Source organism: Corvus brachyrhynchos, unplaced genomic scaffold, assembly GCF_000691975.1.
Source record: "Corvus brachyrhynchos isolate BGI_N302 unplaced genomic scaffold, ASM69197v1 scaffold398, whole genome shotgun sequence".
Taxonomy (NCBI): domain Eukaryota; kingdom Metazoa; phylum Chordata; class Aves; order Passeriformes; family Corvidae; genus Corvus; species Corvus brachyrhynchos.
The window spans coordinates 1,140,739-1,160,900 of NW_008239780.1; the positions used below are offsets into that span (position 1 = coordinate 1,140,739).

The following is a 20,162-nucleotide window of genomic DNA, read 5'->3' on the forward strand; positions in this document are numbered from 1 at the left end:
ATCAATATTCCAGGGGCATCTCAAATATTCTTTGTTTTAACTAACTACTGTTCTTTAATTGATATATTCAAAACCCCTCAAACAATTCTAAGAACTATTTTAGCTATCCTACCAGCTTTTCAGTCAAATGAAAGGCTTAATCATAAGGACATTTCTGTGTATTCACCAGTTTTAGAGGGGAATAGAAGAGACACTGACATATTACATCTCTTCAAAATACTGACAGAAAGGTAAATTCAGGGGATTTTTGTTATGTTGCTTCTACATTACCAACCGTCTCTCCTGTACAGAGGATTTACACACCAGGACAAAAAACCCCATCCCTCTATTACTATGCTAGTATTTACAGGAATGGAATTGGAATTTTCTGATGGGAGTTCGCCACAAGAGCAAAAGTTAACTTCTCTCTGCAACAAAATATGAAAATAAACTTGGCTGGTTTCTAAAAGATTCAAACCTTTGCTGAAGAGTCCTTGAGTTCGTTGAGGTTGTCCTGTAGAAAATGAACGGAGATGACACGTGAGCTGGAATAGTTTTCAGAAACCAGAGGGACTTTGGGAAGCACGGCCGTACCCTTGAAACAAAAAACAGCTACTCCTTCTGGAATAAATCTTATGTTAATACTGTACTCTAAATAAAGCTAGCAACTGAAATACTTTTTAAAAAGAAAAAAAGGAGGGGGGGGAAAAAGACAATCATTATCTATTCTCTAGACTCTGCTATTAAATAAATTCCAAAGTATGTATAAGTCTGTATCTAATTCTTCCTAGAACAGTGAAAACACACTCTCCTGCCCAGACAAAAATATAAAGAAAAAATAGTCTTAACTCTAAATATAGCTGAACAAGAGGTGAAACAGGTTTAAAATACTTTTAAACCTGTATCTTCTCCACTTTCAGTTAAATGTGGTAGAAGTCACTCTAGAATGACCTTATGCTGCCATTTATAAAAAACTTCATCATTACGAGTAGTTATCACTGTCACCTGTTTCCTCAAAACTAGTAAAAGCTATTTGAGTCCTCCAAAATTAACTTAAATCTTTCAAGTAAATCTTACATAGAAAAATATGTACTCTGAAAAAACAGAAAAAAAAGAAGAGCTTGTTCTAAAGTTGGTAAGATGGTGAAGTTTAAAGACCCACATAATCCATCATAGTGCTCTTGATGAAGTATTAGTAACTTACAGTTTTAAATGTTCAACGTACTGCAAATTCAAAGATTCCATGAACATAGATGGTTTAGAAATAATATAAATATGGAGCAAGGAATGGCTACCCTGAGTCTTCAAGTAGGCTACGCCCATGGTTTTGTGCTGCGCTTGAGTGCTTGGGGTTTCTCTTTGCTGGGTAGGAGGCTTGGTGGCCACATCTGGTTTTATCGTAACGCAGGGCTCAACATGGTGGGAACCCATTGGAAATTAACAAACCTCGAAGGGAAGGTACAACAGAAGCTGCATGCGCACTGAATATACACAACTACAGGAGAACTGATCACCAAGGAGACTTTAAAATGGAACTCCTTTCAAGACTCCTCCTTAGAAGGCACATATCGGTATGATGCTCATCAAGAAGCCTGATGAATTCAGAGGTATCGTACATCCCGTATCATCCAGGAATCTTCAGTGCTACAGATTCTTCAAAGAAGTGCAGAAAAATATGCTCCACTCTGTTGCAAAGACTCATTTGCTTGTAGCTACCATTGCACTCCAAAAAAACTGACTGCTTAAAGCAATGAGGCACTTCTGTGTAAAAATTCTCTTGAAATTTCCAAACACTATTTTACAAAATTTGTGCTAGGTCCTTGAAGCATTATTTTGGTTAATTAAAAAATATTTTTATAGAAAAAAAGACAGTCCGCCAATAAAGAAAAGGAATGCATTTTGTAATGCAACATAAAACCTCCAGTGGTTCCAGTGTATACTTGGCACAAAACTTGAAGGAAGTCGAATACTGGCATCCCAAACTTGTGAGCCTAACATGGGTGCTGCCTTCCTCAGGCTATACTAACCTTTACTGTTGAGGAATGTGACGGAGAAGAATGTGTATCAACTTTGCGGCGTTTTTGTTCTGAGGAAAGAACAGAACAATGGCATTATTAAAACACAGTTAAAAAAGGAGAATCAAATAATATCACTTTCTGAAGTACCAACATAATTAAAGCTAGATTTCTTACCACTATGTGAATTTTGTTTTCCTTAAGCTATCTAGAGTTAGCAGCATGCCTTGACCATCTTTGTGAAAGTTTGCAGCAAAGGTGTAATGTGAACAAACTGATGCAAAATTATGCTCACTCCAAACTTCAATTTTATGGAAGTCAGTGTCTTAACTCTGGAATTGCTATGAAGACCTTGAACAGGTGAACCCTATGAAAAGCATCATCGCCTGCCCTTGTGGTTTGCCTGAAGCAGCACAAATATAAAACTCAACATCAGCCTCAGATAATAATTTAAGGATTTGCTAACCCTTAATACAAGAAGGGACTGATAAAGCTTTCTGCATCCTTCTTAAGGATGCAAAGGCCTGTATCTTTTACTTTCCCTGTTTTCTTCCAATTCAAAGGTTGTCATGAAGCTCTCAAGAGTACACACAAAGTTTTTGCATTACACTTTTGCAAAACTTGCACGGCCTAAGTTATACTAATACATTTTAATAAAAGACCATTCACACAGTAAAAAATGACAGGCTTTGTGAGAACAAGCATTCACTGGAGATGTGTGAAGTTCACACATTCACATAGATTGCCTTTTGAAGTTATTCTGACCTTTAGATATTGACTGTACTGAAAAGCCAGTGCCAAAATCTTTCTTACTACGTAGGGATTCTCTCTCAACTTCTCTAGCATTTTTTGACATTCAGTGATTTTCAAGTGACACATTCTATTTTTCTAGACAAGAACAGAAACGAAATATTCAAACTTACCCCTTTCAGATTCTGATGTTTCTGATCGGGGAACAGGTGACTTCAAGGACCCAGCTACTGGCACCTTTTCTCCTCCTTTAGCATTTTCCTTGGATTTCATCTCCTTCGCTAGATCTCTTTCTCTGGATGGCTCCTTTTCTCTCTCCTTTTCTGCAGTTGACTTTGACTCAATGATGGTAACAACCGTCTTGGACTTTTCCTCTTTTGAAGCTTTTTCTTCTTTCTTCACTTTTTCCTTATCTTTGTCAGATTTTGGCGTTTTCTCCTTGATCTCTCTTGCTTTCTCGTCTTTGTTTGCCCGTTCTTCCTTCGGTTTATCTTTCCCATCTTTCCCAAGTGCCTTCATCTCCGGAGTGGCAGCTGGAGTCTTGTCTTTTTTTTCTTTATCTTTTTCCTTCCCGCTTTTCTCTTTATCATCTTTCTCTTTAATAATTTTGCTGCATCAAAAATAAAAAGGCCAATTAGCATGGAAACAAAACACAGCTCTAGCTTTATCACAGGAGTTCTACTTTGGAATGTTTGATAGAATTTCCTGGAGCAGTCACTGTAAGATTTCAGATTTGCTGTTTCTTTATCAGAACAGCAACAAGCAACTGTTCTCATTTATCTTATTTAGCTAAAATGGGACACATTTAACAACATCAGATCAGTAAAACTCTGTATTTTGAAAGAAATAATGCCATTTATTAAACTTTAAGGAAATTGAAACTATTTATACAGAACCCAGAAGTAAAAATAAAAGGCAGGTCGTTTTCAAGTGTACTTCTCTGTCTTGGAAGGAAGAAAACAGAGAACATGTGAGAATAGTTTTTCTCACCTATTAGATGCACTGTTTCCATTGCTTGTTGTCACCTTCGGTGTAGCGTTGACAGTTTTATTAATAACTTTCACCACACCCTGAGACTTCTCCTTTAGCTTATCTGCTTAAAAAAAACAGAACAGGTCTATTTCAGCAAGTTACTATATATCCTGTTGGTTAAAATACAACAAGTAGCTGAGCACATTCATGTAAGGTCATGTGTAGCTAACAGCTAAAATAGGCAGCAGAACACCCTCTCCCAAAACCAAGTAAAAATAAAGAACATGTATTGATCCTATTTGGCATCACATTTACATGTTTTCTTTTTAGCTTAATGAAGCAAATTTTGAGAGAAGCCTGGAATATCAGAAGAATTCTACTGAAAAATAAACATATAATAATCATAGGTGTGTTTACCAGTCTCCTCAGTAGTGCCCTCTTCCAGTCTAACTGTATTTATTGTGAGAGACGTAGGCATCCCAGCACCACCTGGCCCATTTTGTACTGTTGCAGGTACAGCATTCCTGGCAGGTGGGTCTTTGTGGTGAAATTCATTTTCAGGTATCATGAAAGGCTTCCTACTTTTCAACTGTCCAGAATAGCTGTAAGTCGCACAGATTGTTAAATATGCACAAACATAAAGCAAAACATGGGTTGAATCTTAAATGTGGATCTAATCTAACAGTTCATCTGTTATTTATTTCACAGTTTTTCCTAACTCATATGCAGTTTCTTCCCCCTTTATTGATGAGCTCAAAAGAAAAATAAACAAACCCACTAGACATAGAAGCAGCCCTACTTCCACACTCTCTTCCTCACCATCACACACACACACCCCCACATACACCCCCTGCCAAACACACAGAACAAACTGACGACTGACAAAACTTCAGACTGCTAGGGCAACCTGAACTGCCCCTCAGGCATACGAGGATGGTTCCACATTCACCACAGGAAGATGTAACACGAAACTAAGCATTTTAGAATCATATAACACTTCCAATATCTAACCAGTCTTGCAGCAATAGCCTCTTGGCTTTCTTCCTTTTACTATCCCTCCTATCTCCTTGCTGCTATAGTATTTCTCTAAAATTAAGCTATGCTCTTGTAAGTAGAAATCTTTACTATTTTTTACTAGAGTCTTGTAAAGGAAATTAGTGATCACCCAGCATAAAATGAATGTTTTCATTCACACTGCCAGCACCAAGATGCAGGATAGCGAAATCTTCTGTGATAAGGTAAAAATCAAATGTTAGGACTGTAACAGTTCCGAGTCTTTAGATGCCTTTCATGATCCACTTTTAACCACTTTCTTAAATAAGTTGTTGTTACCCCATTGCCAATGCATATAGATCAGGTCTCTTCTCTTTCTCTTCCTGACATATCTTGTGTACTCTTCTTTCCAAGGCTTGACCCAGGTTCAGCACTTTTGGATACCATGGAAGGATTTTGGTCAGCACGATCAGGATGTTTCTGATATGTGTATATTCACCTGTTTCCAGGCAGTGCACAGAAGCCTAAAACATAAATTAAATCTAATGAAGTTGAGGGGTTTTTTTAAAGCATTCAAAAACATAAGGTTTTTGGCATTTCGATTTACCTTAGTTAATTTATAGTGCCATTTGTGTACCACGTGTCTAAAATTCTCATAATCCAATTGATCAGCCTTATTTCCACCATCAAACCCAGTTGCTCGTAATATAGTTAGGAAGCCTGGATAGTTGCCACATTCCTACATGCACATCAAAGAAGAGGAAAAAATTCTTTTTTGGGAAACAAAACTGGTAATTCTAAATTCTAAACTCTAAAGAATGAGACGCGATCACACTTCACAAGACTCACAATTTTTTTTTAAGCTAATTTATGTTGAAATTTTAGTTGTGGGTGAGAGAAAAGATTATTCATAATTCAACTAGATTGTGCAAGGAGTATTAGGAGAGTTTCCATATGCTCCCTAAGTTATCTTTGAGGTAAGCTATGTGAAAATCAGAAATGGAAAGGGTTTTTTTAGCAAATATATTTTTTGACACCATACAAAATTACTTCTATCAAAAACACATATATAGTAAAATATAAGTCAATTCTATGATTATGCCATCAGAAAAATCCAATCACAATGTTTTTAAATCTAACAGTTTCACTAAATCCATTTTTACTGTGCTGAATTACACAAATGGTTAGTACATATTCTAATGAGCAAACTCATGTTAGTAATTTCCTATACCTTTTCATATATGACTCTGTCACTGTGCCATCTGGTCACGGTCTCCAGCATACAGCATAAAAACCTGCCATATCTACTGGCTTCATTTTCCGTGCAACTTGCAACTGTATATATAATATCAGAGAATACCTTTGAATAGAGAAAGAAAACGTTACTATGACCTTACTGAATTACAAAAACAGAAGACCTAACAAAAATTATAAATTTCTCTCATCTAAACCACCATTAAGCTGGTTTCTAAATAAAACAGAGACTGCTTATAAAATACTCTTTGTTTCTCAACTGCTGGTCCTTCACACTTAGCCCAGAATCCAAGCACTGCATACAGGTGTTGCTGACACACTGTTTGATAGTTCAAGTGTCTTCATTGACATAATTGTGTTATTTTCAAATTAATAATGATTTGAGCTAGCAGAAGTAAACATCTAGCTAATCTGATGGAGAGAAGTTTTTCTTCCTGGCCCACACAGGTCCATCAGATAGGGCTACTTGAGTAGAAATGCTCTTTTGGATACATGAAATCAGAGCAGATACAGTGACACAAACTAGCCCACTGTTTGTGGCACCATTTGCCAGGGTCAGAAGGGTCCCAAGGATGTTGCTGGTGGGGGAAGAGCATAAGAAAATTGGTTCCACTGCAGAAGAGCACACACACCAAAAATGGGAGTATTAGAGCAGGCCATGGAAATGCAGATTACTTAAAGGTTACAAAACCTGAAAGCAACTCCTATGACAGCTAATGACTTTGCTCTGAAACTCCACACTCATTAGGGTAAAACACAAACAACATTTCTTGAAAATAAACCCCTGAAGCTTTAAGAAAACTTTGCTTCTAAGATCTGAAGTACAAAAATGAACTTCTGATTGCTACAGATTCTAGAATGAAACATAAGAAATGATCTTGTTTACCTCTTCTGGGAGGCAGGAGACACACTAGCTTGGCATGTTTGTAGTGGCAATGATGTACATACACACACAGAGTTGTAGCTACTTACTCGGTCATAGCAGAGAAGTGTAGAGAAGTTGGGTGTTTTTTGTTGATGCACCAGTTCAACAAAGTGAGCACAGTAAACTGCATCAATTGCCGAAAAAATGCATCGAGGAAATATACACAACTGTAAAAATTTGGTGATAGTCTCATTTTTGGTAGATTCTTCAAAAAACAAAAGTTGAGAGGGGAAAAAAGAAAAGAAAAATAGAGTAAATTCATGGTTTATCATTCAACTACTCTCTTCCCAAGAAGTTCAGTATGACACATCCATACTCTGGTGTTTGTACAATTGGCCACTTTTATTTCAGACATATTTTTGGCATTGATCAGAAAAAGTGAATATAAGTGCAACTGTTTAAGGGTGGGGATAGAATAGCGGGGTAGATGTAGCAAATGTTTATTTTTTATTGGCAAAATTCTTCTTTCACACAACAGGGCTAAAAACTGGTTCTGGGAAAGCTTCAGCAAACTTCTCCACCTGCTCAAACTGTGCACACCAGCAAAGCAAACACCATCTGCTATTTCCCTAGAACACTTTCTTTCATCTTTCTAGATGAGGCTGACTTTCAGCTTGGTTTCCTTAGAAACTGATGAACATGCTGTCTCTATACAATTCATTAATAATCATTTTCCCATTTAATCAAACAGAGGAATTTAAAGAGGAACAGTCTTCAGTAAACCACCACCCCAATACATACACTTTTTGTGAAAGTTTCATTCTACCACTGAGTAAAAGACTGCAATGTATCAAGTTCAAGAGTTACCTGTTTCTGTTTGACCAACCCCAGTTTGGTAAACTCAACACCCAAACTGGTCCCATGGCAAGAAGGAGCATAAAAACAAGCTGAGAGGAATGTACAGCACGAAAGCAAGGTCAAAGGAAAGTACAGAACTAAAGACTGCCAAGTGGATGCTTTCAAAGGAAGAACACTCATGATCCTCTCATGAGGGCAACTGGTAGTTTTGCACAGGCCATGAGTCATAATACCCAGGGTTTACTTGCTTCAATTCTGTGATGCTCATGGAATAAAGCTTGTTCAAGAAAGGACTGTCAGCTTTTACTTAACTAAAACCTTTATGTTGACTTTAATTTTAGTATCTACCCCTCAAAGGTTATAACAAACATTTGAAAAAAAGAAAAAGAAAATCTATCAAGAGAATCACAGTTCATGGGACAATCAAGTATGTGTTGCTTCAGAAGTGTATAAACAAAGCAAGGAAACAGCCAGTCAGAACAGGTAGTCTCCAATCGCTAAAGATACCAGGCTACATACTCTGTCAAAAACTAACCTGTTCTCAAGGGTAGAAATACTCTATCAAAAGTTTATAGACAGGAAGCCAGTCTTCAAAAAAACCAAATATCTTTAAAAAATAATTATTTAATAAATATTTTTTAAAAATAATAAAACCTACTACTACAGTGGATGTGCTGTTCAATTTCCTCATATAGTACAATTACAGATTATTTCTTTCAATAGGCAAACTGCTGAAATAATCAGCTTGCCTCTGGATATAACGCTGGGAAAATTCCTCCAGCTGAAGCCCAAGCACAAGAACCAACAATAAGCTATTCCCAGTATCCCATAAAGTGCTACATGTTTATATACAGATCATACTGACACAAACTATTTTCTACACACTTTTGGGTGCTTCTTTAAGTAGACAGATTTACCAAGTCACCTCTAGACCAAGCTTTAATCAGGCAGTAATTTTTCAACCAGTAATTTCCTGCAGTTCATTCGCTGTCCACACCAGTACAATAAATATTTATAGGGAATAACTTCTCTTGATATAACTGTCAGTGTTTCTTCATTAAACCAGTTGGATGGATCTTACACGAGCTGGACAACAAAACTCTTTTCCACTGGATTATGCTAGGCTTCTTGGGACAGACGAACTACTACTTCCAGTTACAAACTCAAAGTTCATCCAGAGAAGAAAACTGACCAGAGAAAAACATTTCAGATTAACCATACCAGCAGAGTTCACAAGCAACATGAAACACTACAGAGGTTTTGCAGGAAAAAACCTTAGTTCTGCTTGCTGCCTATCTGCCATATGAAACACGTGCATGCTGTTTCACTGCATGGGGCTGGTTAGGCTGGCATAACACTTATCTTGTCATTGGAACAGGGTTTATGCCACCACCCAAACCATGGCATATTGCTCCTAATCACAGGACTCAAACAAAGTAAGTTAACTCAAACTAATCATTGAGACTTTACATGCCTATTTTTTGTTCTATAGCAATTATACTAACTTAGCAGCATTCCAACTGCAGTTAGCAAGTACAAGCCAGCTTGCAATTACAAATTTCCACTGAATTGCTCAATCTCTAACTTATTTTCTAAATTAGGGCAAAATTTAAAAGGTCTTCACATTGCAAGAAACAAAAAACCCAACTAAGCCAACAATGAAAGCCAACTACTCAGCATTTGCAAAGACACATTACATTCTAACTAAAAATTTACCTTGCTAACAGACCTCTACATATAAAGAGATCAAATTTTCAAATCAACATTAAGAATATTAGTGCAAGGAAGTTCTGGAGACAGTGACAACTACAATAACATCCACAGCATTTCCCCTAGACACACTTACTTGCCAGAAGCCAGTTATCTTTCTCTAGTTTCAGTCTCTGTAGAACCCTCTGCACATGCTCCAATTGCTTCTTCTCCTCTTCAAGGAGCTTGTCCTGCAGAGCTGTGCAACGTTCTTTTTCTTTTTTCTTTTTATTTGGAGGCTATAAAATGTCAAGGTAACTCATTTAGTATTATACTAAAACTTGCTAAAGACAGAGCAATAAATTCCTCGTAATACTAAAGAATACTTGGAAAACTTTTCACTTCACTCAAAAATGCTCTGCTCTAGTAATCAACTGATTTTATGGACACTGGCTGACTATACTTAAGAGTGAACAGACAAACATGTGTCAAGACCTTCTTTCTGGAACTGATTTTCCAGTAATTTTCACTTAGTGGAGTCACTAGTACTTTTCACATGGGAATTATGAAGAGAAGTCAATCCAAATTATGTTAACATGGCAAATCAGAATGGATGAACCAGGTGACCAAACTTCCCAGATCTAAACAACCTTAATATAATACTTCAGGAAAAGAAACTCTTTCAAGGCTAGAAATTTTAAACTGGACCACAAAATTGTATCAACATACCATTTCCTGATTGTCATCTATGGCTTTCATCTGGACTTTAAGTTTATTGACTTCTCTGTCATAGCTGCTGTGTGGCACAGCAAGGTCATACATTGTTAAAGACCAGAATGTAGCATAAAACTGAGGGCTGATGTCATCCCAAACTTTAGGGAGGTGCAGAGAAATCACAGCTTCGTGAACAGGAGCCATCACCAGCTCACATGATGTAATGTATTTGTGAACTTTGTGCTGCTGTTTATTTCCCTTCTCAGCTTTTTTCAGTTCATCATACTTTGACTGTGGATAAAAAAATAAAAGAAATAAAAAACTAATCTATATATACAAAAATTAAACTTAACAATATAATTTAACTTTTCTCAAAAACCTTTCTATACAACATTTCACATGTGTAAATGTCAGTATATAAAGCACTGAAGAACCTCATACAGCATCTTTAGTCTTTATTCATATTGGAAGGATTTATCTTTCCTCACCGATGCGTCTACCTGTTGTTATAGTAATACATTATACTACATCAAGTTAAAACTGCTCTCCATATTGAACCTTTTTAGCTGCAGGAACAAATTTATTTCTGACACTTCCCAAGATACCATACCATTTGGCAGCTGCAACACTTTCCTCCACAGCAAACATCCATCTAAAACACCTGCAGAAGAACTCAGACCTTTGATGAAACAGGGAGGGAGATAATTCCTACTGATAACCCAAGACATCCAAAGAGGTGACTTCATTAGCTACAACTTCTGTAAATTGTGTAAAAGTTGATACATGGGCCATATTTTCTAAGAAGATTAAGGACAACCTGTTCCAGCCCACAGCTTCTATTTCTAATTCTACTCCTAAAACTTTACAAGTTTTATTTAGCAAACAAACTTTATTGGAACCTATCACAGGTACTGGTAACAGTACCAGAGCAGCACTACGAGCAAACAAATGGAAGAGTTGTACTCACTGAAATGTGGTGTGCATACATGGGTCTTGAGAGGAAGAATGCAGCATCATGAGGCGTGTGAAACTCATTACAGAGAACATCAATAGAAGGCACTCGCTTAATGTAATCCTCTGTGCTTAGATTGGATGCTAAAAACCCACCAAATTGTACCAGGGTGTCATGGCACTACAAGTGAAAGATACAAAAAGTTAGCAAACATTATTATTTTGTTCAACAATTAAGTTGGGGAGAGCTTCAAACTTGCTTTTTTTTTTCTTTTTGTTTCTCATTAAGAATGAGAAACACCAAATAATAAATCAAAATTTTCTCATGGGGGAAGAACAATAAAATAAAAAACCCCACTGAGAAAAGCCAGCAGAACTCAACAGTATTCTATTCTACCAGAATGGAATGCAACTGGTTCCTATCGCCTAAGGCAGCAAAAGAATTCTTTAAAAAAAAAAAAAAAAGGAAGTTTCACTACCAAAGATTAGAAAACATGATGGACACTTAAGTAAGAATTTAACTTTTTATGAAAAAGGATGCTTTGTTCTTTTACTCAGAAATCACTCGTCAATATAATACACTTTTAATACACCCATGTACTTTAATAGAGCAACCCTGCAATTAGTTTAAAAAGTCTTATGTATTTGTTGTACTGGATTCTCACGTATAATTTTACACATTTTGCTATTTATGTGCTGAATTCTTAGATATTGTGATGATACACTAGAAGTTAACAAGGAGGGGATCTCATAAATACAGGTGTTTTTACTTGCCTGATCATACAGCTTTCCCACCAGCTTCAGATGTTTTTCCCCTCCTTCCTGAAAGATGACACCATTTCTCTGTTGAGCCATAAGCAGGCACAGTGGGAGGGCAAGATCATGGTCCAATAACGCATCTTTCAATCTCTGAGATGACTTTTTTGTATTCCTGATTTGGCCAAAGTATCCACCCTGCACAGTACAGAAGAAGTTACCCAAGTTGGAACACAGTGCATCACAAATGGAATCTATGTATGCTGACTGCAGAAATACTGATGAATTAACAGCAATAGTTTCCTGTCCATCAGTACAACTCTCTGGATCCTGTACTGCAATGTATGTATAGAAGAATCAGAAACTAACTAGTCTTGCATGCTATTAATTAGTTTTTGCTACTCCCGCCAGCAGGGCTGAGCCAGCAGGACTGCACCACATCCAAGTTCAGTGACTGCTGGAACGCACAGATCTGTCATGTAACTCTCTCTCCTGAATGTGCGATGCTGTGGAGCACAGCAATTAAGGTTCACATCTACACTGCCTTGGCTGCCTGTCTCAAGGCCTGTAAGCTCAAAAGGGGGGGCAACTCTGATAAAGCACACACCTTTCTCAGCTATGCTGCCATAGTTCTTGAACCAGAGTCTTTAGAAGCACCATTAAAAAGCAACAGTTATTAAATTTAACATAAACGCACCTCAGCTTTCAGTTGTTCTCCACCAGTCATGGCTTCCAATTGTTCCATGGTCATTTCTTCAGTAATTTCTATCCCCGCCATTTTCTGCACTACCTCTTTTAAAATAAGCAAATCAAAGCTGCAAAGAAAACAGAAAAGTGGAGTAAAAACAAGACAATTTGTTTAAGAACCGGAAGCTCTGGCATTCAATATATATTACAAAGCAGCACTACAATGCATATAAACAACATTTTTATTCTTTTTTCAAGAAGAAACTGGTATGCCAAGCACAAGGATTTCTTTATTGCAAGTAAAAAGCTAGTACTTAAAAGCAACACTGTCATTCAACAGTTGGATTTCAGAACAACTTCCTTGTTTTTGAAGATGGTAGTGAATGTGGTGCTATTAACGTTTAAGTATCAGCAAATTAATCATAAAGTTTATTGCTCCCTTTTTTTGTTTTCCATGTTTCAAACTCTATCTATACAGTAATTTTATGATTATGGAACATTGCATATTTTGTTAAGAGTATCTAGAATAGTACACAGCCTTAGAAATGTTCTGGCAAAGTTAGTCTGGAGACGTTTCTTGGAAACATGGAAAATACCTTATTTTTACTTGAAACACGGAATATATAAAATACTCCAATAATCATCCTGCCCAGAGACTAGGTTTTACTTCCTGCTCTGAATTCCGTAAGGACAATGACTTTTCCTCAATAGAAGTACAGTAAACTGTATCCCAATCACACAAAGCAGCAATGTTTTCCAGTAACTTCTGCAATTTTGTGACCTACTTAGAAAAAGCATTGACCTATGGCTTCCAAAACCAAGTTTCATCTTTAAATAATTTATATGACTTATATCTTTGTTTGCTGTTCCAACCATAAATATGTTTTCTGTCTAGGAGCTGTGCAATACCAGCATAAACTCCAATTCAAATACCTGAACATTGCATGCAGTCCTATGAAACTGGTCATACCAGTAAATCCATTTTATTCTTATGATCCCAAGTACTAAACTGACTTGTTTTACCCAAAATACTTACAGTTGTGATTTTGGGGAAAGACAATAAACATTACTTACCCTTCCTCTGTAGCTCAATGTGATTGCCATCATCAGAACAAAACAAAGTAGGGACAGAGGAGCATATGAGACTGAATGTCTACATTGCAGTGAAGGGGAAAAAAACTACATTTCTCAATATAACTACCCTAAAATAACATGCTGTGTTATCACCATTGGTAAGCTGCCTTTCAATAACCATATGGGGATTTCTAATAGAAAAAAAGTTGATACTCACCTATGTGATAAAATTAAGTAAATGAAACAATAATACTGAGTGATGACAATGGAAAGACAAAAGGAAAACTCAAATTGGAAACCTTGTTTTGAGTTATGACTGACATTGACACATGAAGAAGCAATTCAACTACCACTAAATAAACTGGATAAAGTATTTAAATAATATTAAAGTGTTAAGAGCCATCCCTGCAAAGAAGACATTATGAGAAAGGAAAAACAAACTGTAGTTTGTTTTAGTTGTTCACACTGCTTTGTATCATGGATAATTATTTTTTAAATAATGTATAATAAGTTCTATGAAGAAATTACACACTGGTAGGTTTTTTCCCCCCGTCTGGTTAGCTGTTAAGAAAACTATTAAAGTGAGTTAAAGATGAAAAATCAGTGCTTCAAGAATGTCACAGCTGTATAACTAGAGGAAAAGTAATGTACTAAAGAGTAAATAATTTTTTCTGCTATTTAACCTTCCCAATACTATGAATGCAGTTTACCACTGCTAGAGCAATGACTACATTGAGTGCCTGTGTATCAGCAAAGACCCAAATAACACTTCATAAAAACTGAGTTTATAAGGATCCATTGTGCAATACTTGCCTCTTGCCAGCTTTCAGCTGGTTGGCTACATACTGCAGGAGGCCTGCAAGTTCAATTGGGTATTTTCGGAAAACAGCACCACAAAAGCTTGCCAGACCTAAAGTAAAGAGAAACAGCTGTGACTGCAACTCATTATTAAATAAACATTAACAAAGTGCATATGGCATCTTAGCAATACATGAATTTCTGGAATACAAAGAAAAAAAATTCCTATTGATTAAACTTGCCAGCTCTCCATTTTGTTTAAACTACTAGTCAGTAAGTGCAAGTGAAACATTGATCATAACGATCAATGGTTGAATAGATCATAGGGAGGCTGAAATATTTTAAACATTATTGTAATAAATAAAACAAGTATACTAACTCTGCAGCCAGCTTGAGATTGTAGTGTCATCATGCTTCATTCTCTCCTTCTCAGGGTTTGCCAATGCCTCAATGATACAATCTTCAGCAGAGTTAAAGAGAGTATTTTTCCTCAACTTACAAGCACAAAAGTTACAGAGACTTGTTTTTCTGGCTTTTGTAATACATTAATATGATATATAAGTATAGCAAGCACTAACACAGTTATGGTTTAAAAAAAATAAAGCCATGAAATAGCTTTTTTACCATACTATTTTTTTACCATACTATTTACAAGACCACTATGCCTTCAAGAGTGAAAGTAGGAAAAACCAAGAATAAATTTCAATGTGTGAAAGAATTAATAAAGAGGGTCCCATAACCCACTACAAGTCCAAAGGTATTTGCAAACGTCACTAAAGTTTCCAGCAAAAAGCAGCAAGAATAGAAAACAGAGACAATATTTACTCACAGGTAACAGATTTAATCTGGCTACAACTGCAGCTTTATCAGTAAGTGATATAGTGATTTACACTAAAGGATACATGCCAAGACATCGTAGTTCAGGGAAGTGAGGTATTTCAGTGAATCAACAACCGGAGTTATCAAGTTATCATATTTTTGTATTTGCGATAAAATCTGCAAGTTACAACAGACATTCAGCTGAACAGGGACAGTATTCCTTATCTTGCACATAATAAAAGCATTTTACAATACTTGTCTTCAAAACCTACACAAAACATGCTTAAAATTAATTTTTCAGAAGGTCCTAAAAAACTGTCAAAGCAAATAGGCAATCTCATTAATCTATCTAGCACCTTAAAGATACCAATGAAACATGTCTCCAACGTGTAAAAACAATTCCGTATCATTTCTCTTTTCATTTATCAGCAAATAAAATAAGGAAAACATTTTTCTCCCAATATTTCTTAAGAATCCTAAACCTTAGCAGCAGGATTTTCTGTTCCTAAATACAGTAATAAATAAAAGACTATTTAAAAAAAACCCACAACCATGATGCTAGGTCATGAAAGACTGCAAGCAAACTGTATTAATCAAGTTCTAGTATGAACTCCTTGGTACATGACACACACGCATATTGCAGCAGTAATTTTTTCAAGTACAATCTAAAAACTGGTAAATCAATACCCTTAGATCACATTTGTGAGTAAGATGGAGGCCCATCAACACATTTTTACACTTCTCAGGCACTCTGTAGCACCAAGTAATCTTAAAAATCCTTCCCAACTTTGTAGGTGTATTTCAGACTTCAAAGCTTTAAGTTTTCTTCTAAATGACCCTGATACATCTCCAGCCCACTCATAGACAACTGTCAGAGCAACTGAATTCACATTCTGTGTAACCTGATTAGCTATCTCTGTACCTGAGACCCACCTCTGCCATCTCAAATTAAATTTTCTTCTTTCTAGAGTTGGTTATCAAGAAATGTTTCCATATTTAATATCTAAGTATTATTAAGTCATATTTAGTATCTCACTATGTGATCAACTAAAAAATTACTATACTTTAAAATCTGCATCAAAAGTAAAAAAATCATTAAATTAGAACTGCAGGTCCCTTCCTGAACTTCAATTATCTGTTGTTAGGACAAAATAGCATTCAAATACATGTAACTACATACATAATCAAATAAAATTGTAGGATTGCTGTGGCTGAGCTTCCCAATTTGTCTTCCAGAGGGTTTCACATTTTCCTTAGTTAAACGCCTGCAAAAGAGAACATGTTTTATTACAATAGACAAGCTAGAAGAATATTAAAACAACATGTTAGTTTCAGTGAAGAACATGTTTGTTAGTCTCAGAAACTAACTTCTCACTAGCAGACGTGTTTTCAAGAAACCTCAGCATAGAAATACTACTCCATTGAGAACTGGAAACTGAGAAATCCTCCAAGATGCAGACACTACAGTCAATCCAGTTGTCCCTGTGTTACTACGGACCATATTCTAGCTTCAACTTCAAACACTTTGCTTTCAGAAGTTGTCAGCGAAACCTGTACCACATACACCAAACTACCATGTGATGCTGCTAGTTGCTCCTGAAAATTTAATTTAGCCACAGATCTGTCATTTTTTGTTACATTCTGTTCATTGAGAAACAGTATTTCTTTCTTTGCATTACAGTTCCACACCATTTCCTACTGGAGATTTGAGCTCAACCTGAAACCTGAAGTTGACAGTAAATTATACACACAGCAATCTTCAACAACTGACAGCACTGTGGTTCACCTGCACAACTGAAATCCATCATACAGGGGAAGGGGGGGAAAGGTTTATGGTGTATGCAGCAAGTCAGAAGGGAATCAAAACAATTGTTCCTGGCTTTCATAGCTCTGAGTCCAAAGTTTTTTATCCAGAAACAATTACTGTCTTGCCTATATGGAAAGGTTCTGATTATCCACATTGTAACACCACACCACATTTGCTTTTGGCAAATGGAGAACCTAATTCCCTGACAATGACATCAAATGTGAGGTAAATCTGAAATTGCTGTGAGCCCACTTGAGGATGAGAATAAATAATTCTGTTCAACTTACTGCCATACATTCAAACCTACAGAAAACACAACAAGATTCTTGAGACTCTTTGGATGAGAGTCTGCACACCTAGAGAAAATATGTGGCCCTCGGACATTTCCATAAGCAAAGCAATTTATTGAACACCTTACCCATGCAAAAGGTTGTAAATCATTTAATGGGACATTTTTCAGAGATTAGATACCCTTGTTGCTGACAAATTTGTCTTTATCCTTATTCGATGGGTTTTAACCACAATACATTAAATACTTCATGAACAAGAACTACTGGGGAAATTACTAAGTCATTAGACAGGGAATGTATTTGTCAAGCTTGTTTTCTTCAGCTGGTGATATGCAATACAGTGCAATACAGTTCATAATTATTTTTATGGGAATAGACTACTTACTTCATGATGTATTTGGCTCGGTCTATGGTTTGAGCTTTAACTTTCACAAGAAGTGGGTGACTATTGTATGTTTCATTCTTCCATTGCCCATAGAGACGGTACCTGGCAAAGTTATATAGGAAAAGGAAGTTCAGTACTGACAATTCAACAGCCCATTCCAAAGGATGGAAACAAATCATTCACTCACCGGTACTGGTATGGAAAGGTTTTGAACATTCCCCATAATTCCTCAGACATGCATGCATTGCAGTCCATCAAGGAAAGAGATGGAAGCAAGACTTGATCAGTAATACTCAACAAACAGCTGAACAGTGTCTCCTGAGATAAAGACAAAACCCCAAGATAACCATCAGGAAGTGCCTCAGAAGCAATGTTATACTTGCAGTGTGCAGATGCACGAATGGAACATTTTATTAGATTGATAAAAAACCAAGTACACCAAAAGATTAAGACCTCCGGAACAAAGCAAAAATTTAAATAGGACCTAGAAGTATCTCCCATCATAATAATTTAGTAAATAATTTATGGACTATATATACTGCCAATATTTTACCTGCCTATATAAGATACTAGAACAAAGCTGCTGAAATCTTCAGAAGGTTGCATTCATTTTCGAATCAAACATACCATTAAAAAATTGGTATTTTGTGGACTTGCATGAAGTGCAACACAGGAAAAAACAGATTTTGGCAATTGCTTTCAATTATTAAGGTATTCCTCGTTGTTACTTGCATTTTCAAAATGTCAGATAAAAACCTGAAAGCATTATGCATGTTCCCAAGACACAGTACCACTTTCCATGTTTTCAGTATGCTATCCTTGCCCTTTCTTAAACATTTCTCTTTTCCACTGAGTTATTTTAGAGTAACTACAGCAGCAATGAAAAGAAAACCGAAACAAAATGCAAAACCCAGAAGAGATTTTCTCTGCAATGATTCAGGAAATCAGGGTAAGTGAGAAAGAGGAACAAGTAACAATGAAAACTGCAGAAACTTCATACTGAAAACTCACTTGTTGAGTTAAAAAAAAAAACCTACTTGTTTTTTGTGTTAGAATTCAACTGGACACTTGGATTTCATTCTGAACAATCTTGATAATAAATTAGAAAATTTCAAAGTAAATAAATTAAGCAATTAAAAAAACCCCAAAACACTGTACTAATAAACACCTCCCCTACTTCTAATTTGTCTTTTCTCTATGCTTTTCCCCACCATGAAGTGTATTTATAGAATAAATAGCTGGAGGATATCCAGCTGATTCCAAGCAAATAAGAAGTAAAATGCACATTTGCTCACAATTAAAATCTTGCATAAAAACACCTTCTTCAAAATAAACTCACCATTTTCTCTTTATCTTCCTGTTTGCTTCCATCAGACTGAAACTATAACAAAGACAACCATGTTAATTGTAGCACAGTTAATGTAACAGTTACAGTTTCAGAACAGGGCTATCTCAGCAAAAGAATAAACCTGAAGGGCCAAGCATTTCTTAAATGTTTAATTTGCCACATCTGTCAGCATTAAAGTATTTTTAAACAGAAATTCAAATGCATGGATGAAATGAATTCCTTACATTTGGTGGGGCTTTGTACAATTTTGTCCAAAAAGAAGTAATAACTAAAGCTACAAGGGAACTCGGTACTACATACGAAATATTGAATTTTCTTACTGGAGAGAAAAAAAAAAATGCCTAAGCATTCACCTTCTACCTAAAAAAATCTCAGGACTTCCAATGCAGTTTCCAACAGCCATAGGTTATTGCCCCATCTTTCTCTCTCAGTAACACCCTCTTAAGCTTTTAGTCTTCCTTATTAAATTTCTTTTTCTCTCTGCTTGCTCCACTCACCATGAAAAACATATTAAGCTATCACACCAGTAAGTGCACAATTATTTTAAAGGTACACTTTAGCATGAAAGCTGCAATGCAGTGTTAGTAGTCTAACTTTTAAACTACTGTATGGGTAAACTTAGAGTCAAATTACCTTCAATTATAAGTATTTCTACTGTGTGTTAAATGTAGTTTCACAACTAGAACATGCTGATGGCAACAATGCATTAAAAATAACTTTCCCTATGTTACCTTAACCACTCTGTCACTGACGAATTTCTTCACAGTTCCAACCTAGAGCAAATAGCTAAAATGTTGCTCATTCTTGCCAGAAACACATTAAACTTATATAAAAGTATATTTACAGTAAACCTGCACAAGAGATTCCTATAACCAAGTAATCTCCATTCCACTGTACATATCCACAGAAACAAGGGCTTTCTCACCAACCTTCAATACTTGAATTACTAAGTAGTCCTAATAGTCTGCTGACAACAATAAAACGCATTAGTCCCTTAAAATTATAACTTCCAAATTAACTACACTGTCAGTGCAACATAGCTATCACTGAAGTGATATCAGTCTTCTCACTGACCAACAAGAAATGACCATGCTGTAGAGTATTTATCATCAGGAAATCTTACCAGTCTGGATGAGAAACTGCCAAGAAATTATACAG

At 36.1% G+C, this 20,162-nt stretch overlaps 1 protein-coding gene across 1 annotated transcript in view; it reads right to left on the minus strand.

The window, feature by feature from the left end:
• The window catches only part of THOC2 (THO complex 2), a 44,676-nt gene that overhangs the window by 8,354 nt on the left and 16,160 nt on the right, over window positions 1-20,162 (minus strand). The window contains exons 12-32 of the mRNA XM_017743122.1: window positions 18,996-19,037; window positions 17,844-17,974; window positions 17,657-17,758; window positions 16,355-16,439; window positions 15,258-15,351; window positions 14,735-14,815; window positions 14,371-14,467; window positions 12,494-12,611; window positions 11,815-11,994; window positions 11,057-11,221; window positions 10,105-10,380; window positions 9,533-9,674; window positions 6,936-7,093; window positions 5,941-6,069; window positions 5,317-5,448; window positions 5,049-5,233; window positions 4,134-4,318; window positions 3,735-3,837; window positions 2,918-3,354; window positions 2,007-2,065; window positions 458-493 (exon numbers count right to left, since the gene is read on the minus strand). Coding sequence (XP_017598611.1) covers window positions 458-493; window positions 2,007-2,065; window positions 2,918-3,354; window positions 3,735-3,837; window positions 4,134-4,318; window positions 5,049-5,233; window positions 5,317-5,448; window positions 5,941-6,069; window positions 6,936-7,093; window positions 9,533-9,674; window positions 10,105-10,380; window positions 11,057-11,221; window positions 11,815-11,994; window positions 12,494-12,611; window positions 14,371-14,467; window positions 14,735-14,815; window positions 15,258-15,351; window positions 16,355-16,439; window positions 17,657-17,758; window positions 17,844-17,974; window positions 18,996-19,037 — 2,937 coding nt within the window. The remainder of the gene's footprint in view (window positions 1-457; window positions 494-2,006; window positions 2,066-2,917; window positions 3,355-3,734; window positions 3,838-4,133; window positions 4,319-5,048; window positions 5,234-5,316; window positions 5,449-5,940; window positions 6,070-6,935; window positions 7,094-9,532; window positions 9,675-10,104; window positions 10,381-11,056; window positions 11,222-11,814; window positions 11,995-12,493; window positions 12,612-14,370; window positions 14,468-14,734; window positions 14,816-15,257; window positions 15,352-16,354; window positions 16,440-17,656; window positions 17,759-17,843; window positions 17,975-18,995; window positions 19,038-20,162) is intronic.